Source organism: Panthera tigris, chromosome F3, assembly GCF_018350195.1.
Source record: "Panthera tigris isolate Pti1 chromosome F3, P.tigris_Pti1_mat1.1, whole genome shotgun sequence".
Classification (NCBI taxonomy): Eukaryota; Metazoa; Chordata; class Mammalia; order Carnivora; family Felidae; genus Panthera; species Panthera tigris.
In genome coordinates this window covers 14,642,792-14,666,770 of record NC_056678.1, presented here as the reverse complement: position 1 = coordinate 14,666,770, position 23,979 = coordinate 14,642,792, and the positions used below count along the sequence as shown (strand labels likewise).

General features: G+C 39.1%; 1 protein-coding gene across 19 annotated transcripts in view; it reads right to left on the bottom strand.

Moving 5' to 3' along the window:
* DNM3 (dynamin 3) overlaps nt 1-23,979 on the bottom strand; it is a 565,070-nt gene that overhangs the window by 334,285 nt on the left and 206,806 nt on the right. For all 19 annotated transcript variants that reach the window (XR_006213789.1, XR_006213790.1, XM_042975642.1 and 16 more), the window contains exons 8-11: nt 22,508-22,643; nt 20,148-20,215; nt 16,757-16,895; nt 1,525-1,611 (exon numbers count right to left, since the gene is read on the bottom strand). Coding sequence is in view for 17 of the 19 variants with exons in the window: in XM_042975642.1 (XP_042831576.1) it covers nt 1,525-1,611; nt 16,757-16,895; nt 20,148-20,215; nt 22,508-22,643 (430 nt within the window). In the remaining 2 variants the exon portion in view is untranslated. The remainder of the gene's footprint in view (nt 1-1,524; nt 1,612-16,756; nt 16,896-20,147; nt 20,216-22,507; nt 22,644-23,979) is intronic.

Here is a 23,979-nt window from a genome sequence, read left to right as displayed (position 1 = left end):
TCCCTCTCCGCCTTTCCAAAATCTTGGAATTCTAAGAGGCACAAAATCTTGGAATTCTAACTTAGAGAGACTTCTGAGATGACATAGACCAACATCCCAAAGCTGTACATGAGAAAACAACAGTCCTGAGAAGTGATTTCCACAAGAACATGCTGTTATTTTGTAGAGAACACATGGCCTGAGTCCAGTGTCCTCTACATGCTGTCACAGCTGTGTCCTGGAACTGAAGAGCATTTGAAAACCTTCATGCCTCCCATTATAACATTTTTGTAAATAACTAAGAATAAAATCCACCTAAATTTAAGAAGCTTTTACTATTTACACACAGTCCTTAGCTTTTTCTAATGAATTACCTTCGCATAAAATAACCTTTTGAATTAAAAGAGCTAAATAGGATTAGAAGATAATTTTAAGGTCACTCCTTACAAGCCATATATATATATATATATATATATATATATATATATATATATTCACTAAATAGACATGTTTAAAAGAGCTGTTTTTTTTTCAATGTTTATTTATTTTTGAGAGAGAGAGACACACACACACACAGTGAGAGCGGGAGAGGGGCAGAGAGAGAGAGACAGACAGAGGGAGACAGAATCGGAGGCAGGCTCCAGGCTCTGAGCTGTCAGCACAGAGCCCAACATGGGGCTCGAACCCATGTCATGACCTGAGCCGAAGTTAGATGCTTAACTGACTGAGCCGGCCAGGTGCCCTAAAAGAGCTGTTCTTAAACATTTTTTTCTCTAATTATTTTTATGAAAATGAATGTAGATGAAGGTATACTGAAACACTAGCACAGTTTAAACTTGTTGAAGAAGTGACAATGAGAATAATCTTTCGGGAAAGCAATCTGGCAATATGTATCAAAAAAAAAATCTTAAAACCCTCTGTATATCTGTCAACCTAATTATTTCACAGGATTCTGAGATTAAATAATAAAGACATTCATCACAGAATTGCTTGGGATAGGAGCAATAAGACAAACAAATAAACTGTTTAAATAGTTAGATACTTAAGTATCTAATCACAGGTTCCATGGATAAGTTGATGAATAGCTTTCTCCATTCACCTAGGGGGAAAAAAACTGACATTCTTCATAACATTTTAGGAATTTATGAATATCCTGATACCCATCTGTCGGCCCATTAAAAGCTAAGAACCTCTGCTTAAAGAAAACATGTGGAATGTTTCTGGATTATTGGCTTTCAGAGTGGAGTGTATACATGCCAGGGGTGCACATGACAATCCATGGGGCACCAAGAGTAAAAGTAATTCCTATTACTGTTTTCTAAACGTCGTCCTTCAAAGCTTTTACACTCGTTTATATTCTCAACATACACAAGATGTTAGTATAGCAACACATGTATAAAATTCATAAATAAGTAAAAATAAACATATGTGGTTGTGTTCTTTCTTGCCATTCAGAGAAAGGCCAACTGTTGGAGACCACCAGACAGCCTTGGAGAACTTCCACTTCTGACAAAGACCCTGCCCAACAAGGAAGCCTCCCCTCACCTGGTCCTTTGTCTTCCCTTCTCGCTCGCGAATATGGTTGGCAACAATCCTTTCTGTTTCCTCGCAGAGTCTGGGGAAGTTTGCCAGCTGTTAAGAGAAACATCTGAGTTAATACACAAAAAGTTATACTGCAAAAAAAGAAGCAAAGATATGTTATCTTATAGAAGGTACATATTGCAAATCTAGAAGCAAAAGTAAAATATCCTAAAGAAGAATGGCAGAGTGACAGAAAGGGCTCCACAAACAATCATCAAAATAACTACATTATCTGATAGGAAACACTTCAAAACCAGTAGAGAAATTCCCTGCAAAAACAAAAACAGAAATCCAAATACCATCTAGTACTATGCTCTACAGAGTTGGCACTTAATAAAGTTCAAAGATAAAGAAGATAGAAATGAGGATGAAAAAGAGAACAATGACTCACATTTAGAGAGTACTTACCATGTTCTAGGCTGTGTGCTTAACACCTCATGAGTTATCTCATTCAAAATCCACAACAATCATAAAAGATAGGTTTTATTATTAATTCCATTATATAGAGGATGAAAATGAAGCATAGAGAAGTTAAGCAACTTGCCCAAGAGTAAACAGCTCAGAATTGGTGGGCCTAGAATTCCAACCCAAGCCCTTGGGACTCCAGAGCCCATTGTCCTGTCCACTACTCTTTGAGAATGATTTATTCCATGAACCACAGAGGTCAATTTTTTTAAGTTTTAATTTATTTATCCTGAGAGAGAGAGAGTACACATGTGCATGTGCACTTGAGTGGGAAGGGGCAGAGAGAGGGAGAGAGAGAATCCCAAGCAGGCTGCACGCTTTCAGAGCAGAGTCCGATGACAGGGGGCTTGATCTCACCAACTGTGAGATCATGACCTGAGCTGAAATCAAGAGTTGGACACTCAACTGATTGAGTCACCAGGCACCCTGACATAATTTTTTTAATTCTTCCCTAACAGATATGTTTGCATGTACATACTTTTTGGCAAAACTATAGAAATAATACATTTCAATCACTTATCCCATTATGCAGGTAATTGTCAAAAATTTAATTTGCAAAAAGGAATGAATTAATCATAGTTGTTTTCAATGTAAGAAAGAAGAAGAATGGGATTCTACGAGAATATTCAAGGAGGCCTAATCCAGAAGGACTTGGGTAAAGTTGTGTAGAACAGTTGTGGGGGAAATGAAGCTTTCCACGCCCCAGAACAGTGTGAAGGCAATGCGGGACAGGGACAATGAATGGTAAAGGAAGTAAAGAAAGATCAGAGCAGAGAGTGAGGAGGATGGTCTTGTGGTGAAAGTAGAAAGGTAAACAGAGGTCAGATCAGAAGGATCCTTGCAGACCTGCAATGAATTTTGGCTCCTGAAGCAATTCAGATGAGAAATGCTGGTGACGTGGACTGGGATAGCAGAAATAGAATGGAGAAAAGTGTGCAAATTCATGGCATATGACAGGCAAATGCTAATTCAATGATCATTTAAAGCACCTGAAAATAATAATAATATCCCACAAAATAGGCAAAGGACATGATTTAATTAAAAAAGAAATTTAATGATCAATAGCAAAAGAAAAATATTAAACTGCATAAATGATCCAAGTAATGCAAAGAAAGATAATAACTCTCATGTTGTCAAATGGTTCTAATTATTTTTATGAGACTTAATCTAGATGAAGGTATACTGAAACTAGCAGTTTAAGCTTGCTGAAAAAGCGACAATGAGAATAATCTTTCTGGAAAGCAATTTGGCAATATGTATCAAAAAAAAATCTTAAAACCCTCTGTTTATCTGTCAACCTAATTATTTCACAGGATTCTGAGATAAAATAATAAGGACATTCATCACAGCATTGCTTGGGATGGCAACAATAAGATAAACAAATAAAACTATTTAAACCACCTAAATATGTAATGATATTAAATAAGTTAAGGTAGATCCACTAATGGGATATAATTACCTGTTCAAATAATATCCATTACCTAATTTTTTCATTCTAATTTCTAAATAATATCTAAAAACATGGTAAAGTGTTTATGACAGTAAGTGAAGAAAATCAGGCCACATGTATATAAATGTGATTACACATAAGCATACACACATATACACGTAGTCATAGGCCACCATATACCCTTGATATCCTTCAAGGATACAATCCAAGATCTTACAAATCTCAAAATTCTTGGGTAATATTGTAGCACCTAATATGTCTCCTAATTTTTAAGCAGTTGGAACTAAACCTCCCTGAAATATAGCTGCCCCATGGTCAAACAAGGTCACTGTACACAGCAACTTTATAGTATGCATGATGCACATTAGTGTCTTAGCTAGACAACAAACTGTAATTCTTCATGGAACCATCATAATCACAAATCATACATAAATATTCAACCTCTAAGGCTGCAAGTCTACTGTCCACACACAGAAAAAGGTCTATAGAAATACTACAAAATGTTAATAGGAATAATCTCTTGGAATCATGGGTTATGCATAATTTCCATTTTTTTCTATCTACATCTCTACCTTCTCCAAATTTTTCTACAGTGACCATAGAGCATAGCATCATAATAAAAGCATAGAGACCTGGCTGCCTCGTTACTTTCAAAATTCACAGCCCAGTGTCTCTTCATGAGATCACCAAACCATTACTCCCTTTTTGAAATCCTTAGCTGAATCCTGAGATGTATGGCTCATTTGGGGGATTATTTCATGAAAAATTGAAGGTACAAATGAAACTTCCACTTCAAGTTTTGGAGACATTCCCCAGGAAAAGTCTATTATCCCAGTAGCCCTTTTATACTCTGAGAATATCGTAAGTTATTTTTTGTGAATCCTGTAAAAAGTTTTAAGCAGAGAAGAAATAGCTGATCAACACCAGTTGTTCTTCTTCACTAGTGCAAACCCGGGTGGTATATGTGACAGTCACCACTAGCCTGTCCTAGGCTACCAGAGCAACTGTTTCTCCTCTGCACTCAGAGCATCCCAAGCTAACGGCACACCTTTGCTTTTTGACAACAGCTGCACAAATATAGAATTGTCCTCCTGCAGAAAAGCGACAACACAAGGAATAGTGGTCTACTGAGAAGGAAAGTCAAGCCTCTAACAACATTTAGAAAATGGATGACAGCAGAAGGTTATTTTTAACACACCAAGGAATGGCACTATAAATATTTTTTTTCAGAAACAAAATACTTGATAGCTGAAGGTTCCCAAGCTAGTATGCAGCCATCATTAAAGTCTTGAGAAAGGCCAAAATGACAAGAGTACTCCAAGAAGCAGAAACATCTAAGAACCCTCCCAACTACTGGCCTTGTGGGGAGGATTGATTTTTTATGTGTGTGTATCTCCTCATCTTTCCAAACTTACTACCCATGGGCTTAACTTCACCAGGAAAGGAGCCCACCAGAGCCATAATTTGGTACCTACAACTGAGACAACTGGAAGTAAATGAGCCTAATTTCTAAGTGGAACAAAAGGGAAAGAGAACACACTGTAAGAACCGCCCCCATGGAGGCAAAGGAGGAGAAATATTGAAGGAGACACTAAGCAGTGCAGGACCTAGCCATGGCTGAAAGGCAGTAATGAAGCTGGTATGGTTTCTATCTAGCTGGTTGATCTGGAAAGACTGTAGGAGTATAAAAATCAAAATGTTGGCTTGAATTGCTGGCTCTCAAATGTAATACTCCAGTCCCAATTCTTCTCATAATATATAGAGGAAGAAGTTAAAAAAAAAAAGTCCCACTCACATTCTGAATCATTTCTGATTTCTGATCAGGCTTTCTGTCACTCATTTCATTAGCTCATTCAATGGCAGTTCCTGCTCAGTTTGCATAACCCTTTTCTTTGTTTTAAAAAATACTTCACTCTGATTGCCCAGTTCAGTTCCTCACCTCTCTTCTAGGTCTCTTATTTAAGGCACAATGTTTCCTCAACCATATTAACCATTATAATTTCCTATCTCTTTTGCTCTGAATACCAAATTGAAAGCTTGCATTTATAAGACTATATTTACTTTGTCAAATCATCAAAGTTGTAATTATGTATGCCAAAATAATATTGATTTAGAGGATGCCATTTTTATGCATTTACTCCCCTATTAACTACTTAAATATTCTAGAAATTGATTAATACAGAATCAAGGAATTAAGGCTTTGCTACTGATTATATTAATTTTATATTCCTGAATTTATTTCACATCAGTCATTCATTTAACAAAGATTCATTGGGAAACTGCCATAAGCCAGCCTGACACTCAGTTTTTGTCAAACTACCTGATATTAAAAACAGTCTTGAGTGGCAGGTTGACTATAAAGGTATATTGTCACACCAGAGAGAAATATTTTATAAAAATCAAGAGAAAACACATGAAAAATAAATGGCTAAACCTGCTCAGAGAAGGCCTCAGAGGATCTGATGCTTAAAATCAAAACAATGAAACTTCCAGACAGAGCAGGACATTAATCAAATGACAAATTATTTCTAAACAGCTTACTGTTTTGTTATTTTTAAATGTTTATTTATTTTTGAGAGAGAGAGAGAGAGAGAAAGAGACAGAGTTTGAACAGGGGAGGGGCAGACAGAGAGGGAGACATAGAATCTGAAACAGGCTCCAGGCTCCGAGCTGTCAGCACAGAGCTCAACGTGGGGCTCAAACCCACACACTGCGAGATCATGACCTGAGTTGAAGTTGGACGCTCAACCCACTGAGTCACCCAGGTGCCCCTAAACAGCTTATTGTTAAAATTACACGGAATAATCTTAAGTAATAAGGAATATCCAATGTGGAAACAATGCAGTATATATGAAGTAATTCTGAGAGAAAATTTTAGTTATGGTCTGAGAGAAAATAGCATCATATATTTTTTAATACAAAACATGTTTTAATAAAATTCAGTATTTTAAGTGTTACTTATGGCAGCATTTAATTACTTTGGTGGCATTTCAATATAAAATTTGCTTTTAAGCATGGACCACATTTTTCCCCTAAAGGAAAAAATATTACTTGAATGGCCTTTCTATGCAATAAAAGTTACACACTTATAAAATTTACTAACAATTGATTAATCAGACCATGAGAGCCATGCTATTAGGTTTCTCTTGGAACAGACACAGGATGAGGCAAGATTTCTACATCGTCAAGAGTAACTAGTTTGCTGCCTTAAGCAAAGACTCAGGTTATTAGGTAACCATCTGTTCATAGTTCCATACCAAACACAAACGGAGAAAATAAACTAAAGACCAGATCAATTTTTTTTTAATGCACATGACTTGAGTTGATTGGTTTGGCTAAACTAAAGGTATGGACTCTGTTTTGATACAAAAGCTATAAACCTTCCAATGTTGGCCACTGAGTAACAGTAATGATTTTACTGCTCATGAAAGCATATAATAATTTTATTCCATTTCTGTGAATTAAAACCTGCCCCCAAGTCCCTAGAAATCCTTTATTTGTTTATAGCATAACACTGGATTCATTCAGGAAAGGAGAAAATATTTATTATTATGAAATAAGACATTTATTATGACAAAAGGTAAAACAAGCAGTAACATCTACAAAGGTGAGAAACAATTCTAGTACAGAGGTCAAGAGATTGCACAAGTGTAAATGGGAAAATTTTTTTATCAAGTGTTCTGTATTTTATTTTATTTTATTTTTTAATGTTTATTTATTTTGGGGACAGAGAGAGACAGAGCATGAACAGGGGAGGGGCAGAGAGAGAGGGAGACACAGAATCGGAAGCAGGCTTCAGGCTCTGAGCCATCAGCCCAGAGCCCGACGCAGGGCTCGAACTCACGAACCGTGAGATCGTGACCTGAGCTGAAGTTGGACGCTTAACCAACTGAGCCACCCAGGTGCCCCTCAAGTGTTCTGTATTTTAGAAGTGGCACATGGGAAGTCTTAGAAGACCTAAGTAAAGTTGTTAGAAGGGGAAGGGAGCCAGGTCCCATTGAGGTGGCCTTGGGTAAAGTGGTCAGAGAAAAAGAAATGCTGCTGGCCCTCCTTCTCCAAGTGGGCAAATCCCAAATCTTTACACCTCAGATACTTTCTACAATTGGTGCATATGTGATAGAAGAATATGTAAGTTATACTGGTATGTTCTCACCATAACATTTCATCTAAGCAGAGAAATGAGAACTTCAATGTTAGCAAATGCTGAAGAATAAAAACAAAAGTCCAACCTTGAGTGAAATAAGGCTGAAAGATAATCAGAAGAGAGAGCCTCACGAAGTAATTCAGAGCACACCCAAACAGGAGCCCAGGGTGGGGCTGACACTGTCCCCAAACAACACCTGAAGATAATAATCAGATTTCCTTTCTTTCCAAGTTTATCTCTGGTAGACGTATTAATGAACAGCTTAAAAAGAAAAATCAGGGTGCCTGGGTGCCTCACTCACTTGAGCATCTGACTCTTGATTTCGGCTCAGGTCATGATCCCAGGTCATGGGATCGAGCCCCAGGTCACGCTCTGTGCTGAACATGGAGCCCACTTAAGATTCTCTCTCTCTCTCCCTCTGCCCTTCTCCCCCACTCATGCTCTTTCTCTCTCTCTCTAAAGTAAAAAGAAAAGAGAAAAACAGAAAAATCAAGGGGAAAAGCAGAAGCCAGGGCAAATTATAAATTAAGAATTAATTATAAAGATCATAAATTCTTTAGTGAATTATGAGATGAAAAGGTGAAATTCCTGGAATATTATTCAGCCATTAAAAAGAGGGAAATCCTATCATTTGTGACAAGTTAGATGGACCTTGAGGGTAGGGGCTAAGCAAAATAAGTCATACAGAATCTGCATGATCACACTCATGGAATCTTGTAGAATCTAAGAAGCAATAATAACAACAACCAAGCTCATAGATACTGAGAACAGATTGATGGTTGCCAGGAGCAAGGGGCGGGCAAAATGGGTGACAGTGTTCAAAAGGTACAAACTTATAGTTAAAAAATAAAATCCTGGGGATGTAATGTACAGCATGGTGACTATAGTTAATAATACTGTATGCATATTCACAAATTGTTAAGAGAATAGATCTTTAAAGTTCTCATCACAAGAAAAACTTTTTAATACTATGTGTGGTGATGGCTGTTGACTAGACCCAATGTGGTGATCATTTCACAGTGTGTACAATATTGAATCATTATGTTATATACTGGGAACTAACATAGTATGTCCATTATGCCTCAATAAAATAGGTGGGGGTGGGGTTAAAAACAAGTAACAATAACAAAAAGGTGAAATTCCTATTCTTTTTTTTTTAATTTTTTTTTTCAACGTTTATTTATTTTTGGGACAGAGAGAGACAGAGCATGAACGGGGGAGGGACAGAGAGAGAGGGAGACACAGAATCGGAAACAGGCTCCAGGCTCTGAGCCATCAGCCCAGAGCCTGACGCGGGGCTCGAACTCACGGACGGTGAGATCGTGACCTGGCTGAAGTCGGACGCTTAACCGACTGCGCCACCCAGGCGCCCCCGAAATTCCTATTCTTTAAAAGCCAAGTCCCAGGCCTGAATTCTCTACAATACCCAATGAGAGGTTCAAACTTTAATAATCAGCCTGATTTGACACATGAGTTATGTGAGGCATCTATTATATGCAGAACATAGCAGTTTGTTAGACTGACAGCCAACTGGCAGAGAAGGTGAAAAGTGAGTCTTTTTGTTCATAGAAAACCACAGCAGATCTATCCAGACCTAAAAGAGCCCTATCTGAGCATGATGTTTTGCAGCTATCCTCCTTCAACCTATAGACTTTCATGGAAGGTAATCAAGTGGCTACTTCAGTCAAACTCATCATTATCTGCCACATCAATAAGACATGATTCACTTATCCTTTCAATTATTCATTCAATAATTATTATTGAAAATCTGGCTGTTTTAAGATTGTGAATAGAGTGCTGAATAAACCAAATCCCTACTCCCATGGAGCTTATATTCTCAAAGTCCCTTTATTGTCCAACAACAAGAAAAACAAAAGATATACATAGTATAATTCACGTGGTCATATGTGCCACAAAGAAAAATGAAGTTTGGTAAGTAGATGAAGACTTCCGTGTATGTGTGTGTATGTCTCCGTTTTGAAGGAAGGCATGTACAACTGTAGATAGGAAAATCTGAGAAAGACTGATTAAATGGCATTTGAGGAGAGACTTGAAAGGAAGCCAGGGGGTGATCTGCACAAGTATCTTGAGGCAGAGCATTTCCAACACTGAGAATGAGAAGTACAAAGGCCCTGCCATCATATCCCCTTGACATGTTGAAGAAACGAGGAGACCAGTCTAGCTGGAATGGACCAAGGGAGGGGAAAGTGGGAGGAGCTTAGAGGTGAAAAGGAGTAAGATCATGTAGGCCTTGAAAGCCATGCTAAGGACTTTAGATTCACCTGATTAGTTATGTGTACTCAAAGCAATATTGAGTCACCTAACATGCCACAAAATTCAGCATTTCTTCTAATAGCACTTTTTAATGAAAAAATTTTCCTTCTATTTCTAACAGCCAACTAATGCATCTTTTCTATTTCTTTGCAAAGCTTTTCTTTTTTTTTTCTTTTTTTTTTCCTTTTTCTGAACAGGGTAAAAAAAAAAATCAATTAATTGGTATGATGGCAATCCAAGAATGTGGTTTCCCAAGAGGCCAATAAATGGCACAGTTGTTAAACTGTGGTTAAAAAAACAAGATGTTCCTCTCAGTGCTTCCTGAAAGAAACTCAGGACCCTGCAATGGTGCACTGGAGAATTGGGGGTAAAGAAAAGCAGCTGAGAGCTAATACCCACCAGAAAAATTCTGAAATTGACACGTCTCTGGAGTGAAGCCAAACACTCATAAAGCTCTAATGTTCTTGTCTTGTCCTCCAGTGCCCCAGAGACAACAGTGAGAAAATACATGAGAAGACTGCATTTCCCCAGGTTAGAAGTCTAGCTTTGTGTTTTGTTACTTGAACACACATAAATCCCATGTTTTCCACTGATGTTTATTTATGTGGCTTAAGAAAAAAATTAAGTATTTTACACATAAGACATTCAACATGAGAAACGTTGTAAATGAAAATACTGTTTTAAGAATACATGTGAATATATACATTCACAATACAGCTAGAGTAACTATGGCTTTCAGATGGCCTGGGGAAGTCTTGCTTTACTCCTACTATTCCAGTGAAAGTATTAATAGCTCCCCCTTTCAATCTCAAAAGAGTCCTATGTTGGATGACAAATAATATATAATCACATTATCTATGGCTCATATTCAAAGGGGTCAAAGTAATAAAGCCCAGGTATCCTCAACTTTAATCAAGATTATTTTGCTTGTAAAAGAACTTGAAAGTAGACATAACAAGGGCAAAAGTCAAGAACATCAAAATGAGAAATAAGGAAAAGAAAACCTGCTCAAATTTTATCATTTTAAAAGGAATGACTAGGGGGGCCTGGGTGGCTCAGTTGGTTAGGCATCCAACTTCAGCTCAGGTCATGATCTCGTGGTTTGTGGGTTCGCACCCCGTGTCAGGTTCTGTGCTGATAGCTCAGAGCCTGGAAGCTGCCTCGGATTCTGTGTCTCCCTCTCTCTTTGTCCCTCCCCTGCTTGTGCGTGCTCTCTCTCTTTCTCTCTCTCTCTCTCTCAAAAATAAATAAACACAAAAAGCTTAAAAAAAATAAAAATAGAAGTCATGACTAAAATATTCTTTTAAAGTACAGAGTTCTTTAGCATCAGGATAACTTTAGAATATCTAAAATTTTTTGTAAGTTTATTTATTTGTTTTGAGAGACAGAGTGCACATGTGCAATTGGGAGAGGGGCAGAGAGAGAGAGAGAGAGAGAGAGAAAATCCCAAGCAGGCTCCACAGTGTCAGCACAGAGCCCGATGCAAGGGCTTGATCTCACGACCATGAGATCATGACCTGAGCCAAAATCAACTTGTTTACTGACTGAGCCACCCAGGTGCCCCTAGAATATCTCAATTCTTAATTTATAAAGTATTTATAGAGTGCCTCTTCTGTAGGGTTAGTCATTATGTTAGATACCAAGAATAAGAAGATAAGACATAGCTCTTTTTTATTATTACTTTTTTACATTTATTTATTTTGAGAGAGAGAGAGAGCAGGGGAGGCACAGAGAGAAAGAGAGGGAGGGAAGGAGAGGGAGAGAGGGGGAGGGGGGGAGAGAGAGAGAGAGAGAGAGAGAGAGAGAGAGAGAGAATGACTATCCCAAGCAGGCTCCACATCAGTGGTGTTGAGTCCTACATGGGGCTTCAACTTAGGAACCATGAGATCATGACCTGAGCTGAAACCAAGAGTTGCACACCTAACCAACTGAGCCACCCAGGCACCCTGACATAGCTCTTTTTTAAAAGGAGTTTAGAATCAACAGGAGGAGATTATAGGTTATTTAGGTTATTTACCCAAACAAATAAATTATAAACAGCTACAATCCCATATCATAAATGCTCTGATAAAAGTAAACATAGGGTGTCAAGTGAAGCACTGAAAAGGGAGCAAGGATGGAGATCAGGGGAGGATTCAGAGGCCGTACAAGATTTTTTGGGAAAATGATGATGATTGAGCTGGATCATAAAAAATAAGAGGGGATGGAAGGTGAAGACAAGAGGAAAAGGAGACATTCAAAACAAAGGGAGTCACATGTGCAAATGGTAAAGGCATGAAAAACCTGTGAAAATGGTGCAAATCACTTAGAATGGCAGAAGCAAGCACAAAGTGACAACGGATAGAGCTAAAGAAGGATTCAGAGATCAGATGTGAAACTAAAAACAACCATAAATGATTTGAACTTTATTCTCAAGATATAAGGAGCCATTGCATAATTTTGAGGAAATGGGCAAAATAGATGTATTTTAGAAGGGCTACTTTCACAGCAGTGGGGAGGATGAATTTGATGGCGCCCAGACTGGAGGTGGAAAAACCAGTTAGGAGTCCTCTGGAGTAATTTAGTTTAAAAAATATCTGCGGGGACATAAGTAAGAAGAGTGTAATGGCAGCAGACTGTGGAGTAGATGGTTTCAGTAAAGAGGCTTGAGCTGAAGCTATAGATTTGAGGATCAACATTTTAAGTGGTAGGTGAGCTATGGGAGATATGATCTGGCAGGGAGAAAGGACAGTGCAAAGAGAAGAAAGCCAGGAGCAAGCTCTGTGTGACTCTAGTGTTCAGAGGCAGGAAAAGTGGATAAACTCCTGAAGGAGATGGAGGAGGGATCATGAGAAAGATGAAGAGAACCCATGAGAATGGGGTGTCAGCTTCAAAAAGAGGGTAGAATACAGCACCAGGCTGTTACATCTGGCAATCAGGCTTCTGGTTGATCTTTGCCATAATTACTCAATAGAGTGGTGGCATGGAAGCCACATTTTAGAGGGTTATGGATTAACCGGAGATAAGAAAATAAAGATAGCAAGCATAGACTACTTTTTTCCCCAAGAAGGTTGGACATGAATAAAAGGAGAATAAGGTAGTAAATAGGCTTTGTTATTGTTGTTACTACTTTTAACAGTAAAAGATTATTGAAAGATTGTTTTTAATGTGATGCAGAAAGTCATGAAATAGAAGAAATCAAGAAATTTTAAGAAATGGAAGAATTTAAGAATGGAAGCAATAGAAGAACCAAGAGTAAGTTCCTTAAGAGGGCAAGAGTACAGGCAGGACCCCAGCCCTGGCCAGGGAATCCACCTCAAGAGAGACAGGGACAAGGAAGGGCAGAGTTGGGAATACCAGTGAGTTTGGGAAATTAATGTTCCCATTTATAGCCCCTATTTTCTCTGTGAAATCATTACTGAAAATAAGAATGAAGTTGATGAGCAGAGTGGTTATAGGGAGAGCAAAGGAGAGAGAGAGCGAGCTGGAAAGGTAGGAGCTTGTGATAGAATATTAGGTATAAAGAAGAACTGTCCCCTCACTTCCTTCTCAATAGTACTCTTCATACCTCACTCATAAAGTAGGAACTTTCACCAACTTCTGCCCTCTTGGGGAAGTCCTATGGAAGAAGCTTCTATTATTTTCTCCAGCTCACAGTAAAAAAAAGGGGGTGGGGGTGGGGGGAGACGTGTTGATTGATAAGATGGTGAGCACCTATCATGCATCAGTCCTCAGCTCTCTGTTGGGTAGGGTGGGTACACTATGTCATTGCTCACATGTGGGTCTCTGACTTTTACTGGTTTACATTCCTACAGATGTAAGGCAAGCCAAAATACTCTGTATTGCTCATGGGTGCATATCTAACTCTCTCCAACACTGCAGGCTTTACGGTTTACTATTGGAAGAGGAAGTAACAAGAGTCTCCCATTTCAGCAGCAAGTCCCAGACACATTTTCTGATCTAGATTTATCAGCAGCAAAGTGGATACTAAATTTCAATCCTCATCTAAGCTCTTCTACTAATTTTCTAACTGACTTAAAACCTAGAGAGGTTGGGAAGGGAAAACCCTAGATTTAGAGTCTGAAATTTCTGAAGGATCGCCTGGTAGAACATTTGTCAATGATGACAAGGACCAGAAGAGGTCATGGAAGTATGATGCTAGTATGGAATGAATAGAGAGCCACTGGAGTCAAAGATCTCAAAGTAGCTGTTGGGTGTTGGACATGATCTCTACATGGATCTCTACTGATATCATCCAAGTTGAAGGTGAATTTAGGATGAAGAGGAAAAATGTAAGGAATGTTCTAAATATCTTGACAAATGCAAAGGAGTGACCAGGATGTGATGGTGATGGTGAATAGAAGGGAAATGCAGAGCTTGTACCACTGGGGCCTTAACTGAAGACTTTTATAGGAAGTTGAAGGCATGATGTTTGGAAGCCACAAAAGGAGAAGTAGGCAGATGTCAACCCGGATCCAGGTACTTAGATTCTCTGGGTTTGAGCCAATAAATATTCTTCACTGAAAAGAGCTGCAGGGTAAGCAATAATCTCCAGGAGAAAACGAGATTTTAGTTAAGACAAAACATACAATGGTTTACAAAGACAGTACAGATATACAACTACCACTGATCCAGAGAGCATAATGGAAAGGGAGGTTCAAAGGATAGAGAGCAAAGAATAGAAGCCAAAAAGTGTCCAGGAACAAGCTGTCTCTTCCCATGCCATCGAGACTGACTGTTGGCTTTCCTGCAAGTTGGATACAATGGAAAACGATAAAAAAAAAAAAAAGATTCATACATCCCATAAACACTCTATATAACTTAAAACATAAATGTACACACATGTGGCAATCTTCTGATGTAAGGCCAAGGCCTATTCTCTGCATATGGATCTGCTGATTGGAGTTATGCATCTTCTGTCTTACATAAACCACATCCCTCATCTATGATTTCCAGTTTGGCTTTCTTTAAAGTAGCAGGAGAACTTGAAGACACTTGGGAAATAATCTGGATGCAGAGCCCGTCTAGATTTTTATAACTCCCCCACCTTCTTTCAGCATTGTCCTGCCTACACCTAGCCAACAGCAAAGCTTTTATAGCTAGCGTTTATCAAGCCTTTCCCAAGTTGTGTTTATAGAAACAAAACTCAAAGTCTTTTCTGTATTTGATCAATTCATTTACTCTTCATTTAAATTACATGATTAAAATGAGAAGTGTAACTGGCTAAACAGGCTTGAGGTCAGACACAACACAGTGGATCCTTGGAAAGAAGACAGTTTTACTGGTGGGAACAGGAGATCATGGGCAATCTAAAGAGGGGTTTTGGGCTGAGAGTGGCAATCATGTGGTTGATAGAGAAGGCAGGATCAGTTAATTCAGTGTCACTTATGAGGCGGCCAATCAGGAGAGCTTTACACAGGTGGCAAGACTGACTGCATGTTGAAGTATAGGCAAGGACAAGAGGAATGTGTAGTATTATCAATGGGCTTCCAATGGGCTTCCAGTTTTCAAATGGAGAGCTGGTATAAAGTTTGGCTTTTTTTCTTCTCCATGTACGTCCTCTTCCCTTTCCTCAGTCCCTTAAGTCCTATGGCTTTCCCCGTTTTGGAGAAAAGGAAGTAGGATATTAAGGAACAATGTGGAAGAATAGCAAGAGGTCTAGAGAAAAAGTCTGAATCTCAGAGCCACTTCTGGGCCCCAAGCTACTCCCCCCTTTTCTCCTTTTCTTCTAGCATTGGCATCCAGGGATTCAGCTGGCCCTCCTCTTTCCCTACTTACATCTTTCTTCATCCGAATTTTTGTCAGGTAACTAGAAACCAAATTCATATTCATCTACGGTCTCTGTCCCTCTCATCCCCTCTCTCTTCCCACTGGTTGTTCAGGGAGGGTACTCACAGTAACCATACAGAAAGGGAAGGGAACTCTCTATACTTTGAAGAAATTATCATAAGTACCAGTGTTAACTGCCATGGGGCCAGGCCTGCCCTACCCTAATCATCATCTCTAACTCCCTTACATTTTCTAACACAAGGTACCCCTTTCATGCTCTCATGGAATGGATGGAATCCAGCACAATTCCTCCACGTTCCTCAGTGAGGAGTCCCCTGGCGAAGAGTGTCTCCCTCACCATTCTACATCATAGATTCAATAAATATCACAAGGTAGAGAATATTGGATGCTACTAAAATGGCCATTTATAGATTAACCATAGCAAGTGCTCAGTAAATGGTGGCTAATCAATGTGCAAAGTGCCCCATGGGTTTGAGGCATCATCTTGTTTAATTCTCATGGAGGTGGTAGTATTATTATCATCACCCTCATTTCACAAATAAATTAACAAGACTATAAGGGATTAAGTATGATACTCAAGGTCACATAGAAAGTAAATAGCAGAGCCAGGATCTGAATCTAGGCACCTGGACCTCAGAGCCTAAGGTCTTAACTACTATGCCACATTGCTGCTTCCCAGAATGTCCAGGTTCAAGTGGTATTCATTTACAATTTAGAAGAATTTTTTCATTGATATACACAATGTCAATAATTCCCTTCCCTGGCATTATCCCCATCTACACACGGTAAGAAAAATTAGAGCATTCACCTAATTATTCTAAAGTGATGTTTACCTGTTTAAGACAACGAGGAAGAAAATAGCTGACTTAAATATACTCTTCCTGGCTTCGGCAACCCTATCGGACATGGGTGATAGAAGACAATATCTCTGCCAATCAATCATGAAAGCAATTCCCACTCAGTACTTTTCACATTCCTTCCTCTTGGACAAACACAATGAAGTGAGGGTCAGGAAAAGAGAGGCACGTAGCAGGATAGGAAAGATGGGTAAACCAAATAGTTACTTGTTGGAAAGTTAAGTAATTCAAACTTACTTTTTTGGTACACTTCTTGACGGTATTGATTAATTCTTGTATTACCAGATCTACACTCTTCAAGGATGGTCCTTTAAGCTTTACAATTTGTTTTTTGACTATTGCTTCAAATGCCATGTCTGGAGTAAACAACCCCGTCCTGAATGTAAGGAATAAAGCAGCACATTAGATTTTTTAAATTGAGTAATATCCAGTACTTTTTTTAAAAAGGTTTCAATTGGCATGCCACCTAAAGCAAGCATGTAATGCCCAACTTTGAAAGTTACATAGTGATTTATTCTATAGACAGTATCATTTGTAATAACATGTTCAATACTACAATTCCTTAATAAATCCCAATCTATAGATGACTAGCATTACCTAAAAACAGTTTCCAAAATGTTTTCATGGACTCTAATAATACGACTTCTAACTAACACTTGACTGTAATTTGTCTCATCTCACAGTTTCACAAAAATAAAAAGCACTGCTACAATAAAAATGGTCCTAAATTTACATTTCTATTCCTAAAGTATTCCAAAAGCAACCCTCTCTTGCCCTTCAGAGAGCAGAAAATAATCCTCACTTTGTGAATCCTGAAATGGTAGCGTTCCTGACTATGCAATCTATTGTTCCTAGGAGAGCTGTATTATAGTGAGCTCAGTGGTTCCCAGTCTGAGGTCCTGGGGTGCTAGAGGAAAAGGAAGACAGTTAAGTGCAACTAACTTTGGGACACAGAATGCCTAAATCATGAATTTACAAAAATAACAAACGATAACCAAAATAGCAAGTATCTTTTCACTTAGCTGGAATTAATTCAAATTGGTGTCCTAACAATGCTTTTCTCATGCTCGTCTCACTTCTTCTTTGATTAACTTCTCCTCCTTGACCACTCAGTTCTGTGGTACCTCTTTTGGGAAATTTAACACTTCCCCTTACAGCAGCTTTATACTGCCCCTCCTAACCATTTACTTAGCACCCTATGTTCGCCTCTATTTCTAACTGTAGTGATCATACTATACAGTAATTTGAAATCTCTCCACGTTGGACATAGAATAAAATCCACACCGTTTGGTCTAATATTAAACATTTCCCCCATCTGACCCTGATTTTCCATTGCAGTTATTTGCCTCCACCCTTTCATGCACCCTAGGTTCCAGCCAAACCCAACCATTTGCCTTTCCACAAACATATCCATACCAACGTTTCCTGTCTTTGCCTTCGTCCGTGATGTTCATTTCACCCTCCCCACAATTTCAGCCTGTCCCGAATCCCACCTGTGCTTCAAAGCCCAGATCAAAAGCAACCACTTCCTACAGCTCGCCTTCTCCAGTCCTTCCACTGACAAGGCCTTCCTTCTCTGAACCCCAGCATCCCATTTGGCACTGCAGTGGTCTGAGCACACACAGTCCCATTACCACACGGGTAGGCAGGGCATTAATGCATTTATCTTTGTTTGCCCCACAAGGGCTGTCTTCTTCCCTTGCTCGCCATCGGCACACGGCGCTTGCAGAACAAAGAAGGACCCACAGGTCTGCAGTGGACAAAGATGGCTTCTATTCAAATGTCTAACAGAATCAACTGGAAACAAAACTTGTCAAATGAAGTGTATTTAAGAGGCTAAATAATCATGCCATCAGTGTGTCTTATTCTCAGGACACTGTGTACTTCTTATCATCCTATAGGCAAATTAACTCCAGAATAATAACAATCTCTCCTTTTGGTATGTAAGTAAATCAGAAATTTTCAAAACGGAATTACTGAGCTTTTGCAGTTACATTCAACAGAAATGTATGTGGTAAGGAGTTTGGGGGTTTTCGTTTTGTTTTATTTATTTTGAGAGAGACAGAGCACATGCGTGCACACAGGGGAGGGGAAAAGAGAGACAGACAGACAGACAGACAGACACTGTCCCAAGTGGGCTCCACGCTGAAAGCGCAGAGCCCAACATAGGGCTCAGTCTCACTACCATGAGATCATGGATGACCTGAGCCGAAATCAAGAGCTGGACACTTAACCAACCGAGCCACCCAGGCGCCCCTGGTAAGGAGTTTTAAAAGCCAAGTAAAAGTACTATGTCTTACTTTTACAGTAAAGTAAGTATAAAAATACTTCATGACCCAAAACATGTGATTTGGTTTCACTGCACCTAGCAGATTGACATTTTCGGATACCAGCTCTGCCCAGCTCAAGAGTAAGACATAGTTTCTATACCAAATGCATTCTAGATTTGAGGGAGACAGAATAGAGTTAATAGGGAACTTAGAAATCCTGTTGATAGTAACAGAAAAATACTGGATTTGGTTATAGAATGTTTTCTCCCTTTTACTTTGTGAATGCATATTTACCTATCCTATTTGCAACTTTTAGAGCAGATGTCTGAATTTTAAAATGATAAATAATTCAAATGTCATAACTCCTTTTACATGTACACTCAGCGTCAAGCTTTGCCCTCTCAGGCTCTGTTCCCAAAATAGTCTCAACTCAACCCTGTGGCAGAAGCTGAGATACAGCTGCCAATAGACAGGGGACACCTGCTTCACAGGAGATAATCTATGAAGTAGGCGTCCTAAGTTCAATACCTTAAATTCAGGACACTTACTATATGTGCCATTAAATTTTGTTTAGCCTTCTGTACATAAACTCAAGAAAGGTGTGTTTTGAGTTTCTTTAAAGAAACTAAATGAGAATAATCCCATTGCATACGAGGGAAACTTCCACACAAGGTACAAGCTCTACTCCCAGCCTCAGATCCCACCATGCTCCTGTCTACATCCCTGACTCCAGTCAAAACGCAGGCCCTCTGCTCCATAACTCCACACTGAGCTTTACCACCTCTATGCCTCTGTTCACAATACTCCTCCCACTTTCAGTACTTTCTTTAATCCTCCTGCCTCGACAACCTCCATACTCTCAGGTTTTACACACACTCACGTGTAAACACACAGCACACCGTTGCCTGTTGAAATCATTCTTGTTCTCTAAACAGGCAAGGTTCCACTCAAAAGTCACCACTCTTCATTAATCTTTCCCAATCTTACTCTACAGCTCCAGCCGAAATGTATCTGTCCTGTCTCTGTGTACCTAACGATTACTTCTGAGCATGTCAGGACTCCTTCCCCAACATGCCAGGCTCTGGAGAACAAGATCTTGCTCGGTAAAATCCCTGTGCAGAGCACAGTGCTGTGAGTGCAGAAAGCGTTTCTGCTTTTTTAACTGAAAAGTCTTCTTTTGTGAGTATGACAATACAGGAAATTAGCACGAAACTCAAACTAGAGTGTCTTATTTCTTACTCCCACCTCTGTATTCTACTCTGCTCAGATGATGAAAAGCCTACTTCACTAGCCATTTATAAACATTAATTTTCTCTTAGTAGCTTGAACTGAAGACAAGGGAAATGTGAATTACTTGCCTGATACCATGTATGTTTTTGATTGCATAGCTTATTTCTCTTCGTAATTCTTTCTCATTGAACTCCATCTGCAGAAGCAAAATGAGCCACAGTTAAAACACTTAATTCCTTTGAATAATAATATTGTTGAATATTAAAATATGAGGATAACTTGACTTAGTTATTAATAAATGGATACTATGTCTTTCCTAACCTAAACCCAGATGGTCAAAACATCTGTTTATATAAAGTTCAAGGCAACGTAGAACATTGGAGATTTCTGAGAGTTTTAGTGCAGTGGATTTTAACTCTCTTATAGATAGGAGTACTATGCATAAAAGATGCCTTCTGCACATAAATCTGGCCATTCATTTGAAATATACAATACTTCATTCTTTTGCTGAATGTAGTAAATGTATTCACAGACAAATGCATAAATAAGTGTCACCTGACATGCAACAGCAGTCCAGCTGTGCTGAGATTAACAATGGCTGTCTTTTCTCCCTGGCCATTTTAACCACCTGCATTCAAGGCCTCTTTACAAGAGGAAATTAATAATATTTTACCAATCCAATGCAGGACAGATTGCTGCATAAAATTTCCCAGAAGCTTTAGGTACTTTAAATTTACTTGGAATTAGGATCAAAGTGTCATGGAGCTTAGCCCTAAAAGGGATATCAGAGCACATTTGGTTCAGCCTTTTACTTCTCAGATTTAGCTTCCCCAGCCTGTCTATCCATTTCCCCCCTCACACTTTATACCACAGAACGATCAATTGCTTTAGTTCCCTACCCACACCCTGTGGCCCACAGCTCAGCCTTTACCGTTCCTCCCTTCTGTCTGGAACAATTCCAGCCCCGAACCTTCTCCTGCTTCACTAGTTGCTCATCCTCCTAAACTCAGCTCAGAAGCCAGGCTCCGTCATGCACTCACGCAGGGATTCAGGTCCGTAGGCTGTGTTTCCATAGCACCTTGTACTGAAGTTTATCACTTTACTTAGCACATTTTAATGAAACTATTTACCCATTTCCCTCCCACACCAAGATATAAGCACCCTCCTCTGTATGTGAAGCAAGGAGCATAGTCTCTAAAACTATCCAGCTGCCTATTGGGCAATCCAAACTAAACATATCCAAAATAAAATTCTTGGTTCATACCTCTACACAAACTCAGCTTTTATTCAGTTTCCCTCATCAGATGGGCACTAACATTTGCTGTTGTGCAAGCCAAAACCTTAGGGGTCATCCTGAATCTTCTCTTTCTTGCATCCCCCATATCAATCCAAGCCCTACTGACCCTACCACCAAAATCACAAATCCATCCACTTCTCTCTATCCTCTCTTCTGGAGCATTTTGACTATGAAGCTAAGAAGATTAAGTTTCAGGGCTTGTCTCTTGCATAAGCACCTTCCAAGACCCTGTGCCTGTGTATTTATAATCTTGTATTCTTCTTCTTCAACATCCCCCCCAAAAAAAACTGTATAAACGTTAGGCCCCACAGAAAGTGGATTCCTCCCGCTCTGGCCGTACTGGTGAACTTACCTTACTTGTCTCCCTGAATCAACTCTTGCCCCTTTACAATCCAGCCTGCAAAGCATTCCTTTCAAAATCATCAACCAAATAGGGTCACACCTTTTCTTAAAACTCTCCCCTAATTTCTCACTGTTAAATGTAAATGCCTCACTGCAACCTGGAAGGCCCTACGTAAACTGGGAGCTTCCTTCCTCTGAATCCGTGGCATACCCGCTCCCCTTCCTCAGCTCTGCCCGAGTTTCATCTATTCCTTACCTACTGTACAGAAGCTTGCTTTAGGGCCTCATCCTCGGCTGCTTGCCTTGAATGACCCTCTTCCCCGAAGATCCTTACAGCTGACCTCTTCATGCCATTCTGATCATGCTTTCAGTGTCCCCTACTCAGAGAGACCTTGCCTGAAACATCCCATCAAAAGTGGCTCACCCAACCCCTCTAACATTATGTTACATAATAACACTTGATGTTTTCTTACCTTGCCTATCTGTAAAAATTTTCTGCCACTCCCCACTAGACAGTGCCTCTGTCTTGATCACTGGCACCGAAAATTTTGGCACAGAATAGGTGCTCAAGAAATATTTTTAAATTAGACAACAAACAAATATCATAGGAACTCAATTAGTACTTGTTGAAATAAGTTGAAATGTTGCTAGATTCCATTAAATACAATCAGAACCATCAGTAAGAAAATACTTCTGTCCTAAATTTCATCACCTGAGTATGGAGATTTTTGTTCAAAAAAGCTCTCTTAGTCCCATATCACTCACATAACATTTTACAAATAGTTATATAGAATAGAACATGGAAACGAAATGAAGTGAAAGGGAAAAAAAATAATATTTGGTACAAACCTTTACTATCTCAAAAGGAAAGCGTTCATGGAAAATACGGTTAATTTTAGCCCCTCCTGAGAGCTCCAGCGTATCTACTTGATCCCCTGACCCTTCAATTCTCTTCTCGAAGTCCACAGCAAATTGCTGAACCATCCTATAATTGTAAAAGAGAAATAAATTCAAGTTAAAGTTATAAGGCTTTGCATTTCTCATTCCAATTTGCTGTGGTTATCCCTTAGAGTCCTTTTCCTAGTGTTCTTAGTGGCACCTACTGGCAGAATGATCCCTGCACTCAAAAATGTAACTATATGAAATACATGCTATCAAAATTTATTTTAAGTGTATAATTAAAATATATCTTAAATATCTATGTCATTAGATGCATTCTGTCCAATTAGCTGAAATCATAAAATGGTATTTAAAAATACTTAAAATAAGTATACTTAAAATACTTAAAAATACTTAAAATAAGAATTTAAGTTAAACAATAAAACTTCGCACAGAAGAATCAAAATGAATCACACTCACCTAATGTCCTAACTGCTCCAGCTGAGCCCCCTCATTACTCTGTGAGCTACTCTCTTCCCCGCCCCCAGGATCACAGACCTCTCGAAGCCAGAACAATGCAAATTTGTGACCACCATCCCCTCCACAACTAGCTCTAGCCTTGTTTTTCAATGATTCCCCACATTTTAATAATAAAAGTAGAACTCCTGAAGTCATCACCCAAGATTCTCCGTGGTCTGACCCTGGAGCTCCATCTCTCACTACTAATCCGCATTCACCTCTAAGCCAATCATAAAGAAGCAATTGGCAGCTGCCTACATGCACCACGTCTCTGTGCTTCTACACCTGTTTTCCTTTCTGCTCAGAATACCATTTTCTCTGCCGCTTGCTTCCTTGCCTGGCTTGTTTTTCTGTCCCTCAAGACTCAGGTCAAGCATCATTGTTTAGGAAAACTTCCATGACCCTATCCACCACCCCTCCTCACTGCCATCAGACGAAGGGCCTCTCCTCTGTTTCTTCAGCTTATTTTCAGCATAGTGCTTAGCAGAGAACATCACCACTGTTCACTTATCAGTCTCTCTCCTAAGGGCAAGGACCATGCATTTATCTCTCCCTTCTCCATATATGAGAGGTACTCAATAACTTAAATGAAGGAATGAATTAAGGTGGTTGGTAAAAAACAAAGAAATATAGGGAGAAAATAACCACTTATATTTGTGATTACGAAACTAATTTTGATATACTAGCACTACTTCCAAATTTAAAATTTCATAGGAAAAAATTCAAACCATCTAAAACTCGTACTTTTTATTCTCTTTTAACGAAATCCTGGATAAATTAAAATTGCAAATTATTCAGGCCAAAAAATTCAGAATGTAATTTGATGTAGCTATGTTTACACATATGCCAACATTGCCAATGTTAAGCTAATTTTTAACCACCTGAGAAGGTATAGACATGACACATGCACTGAAACCTTGGGA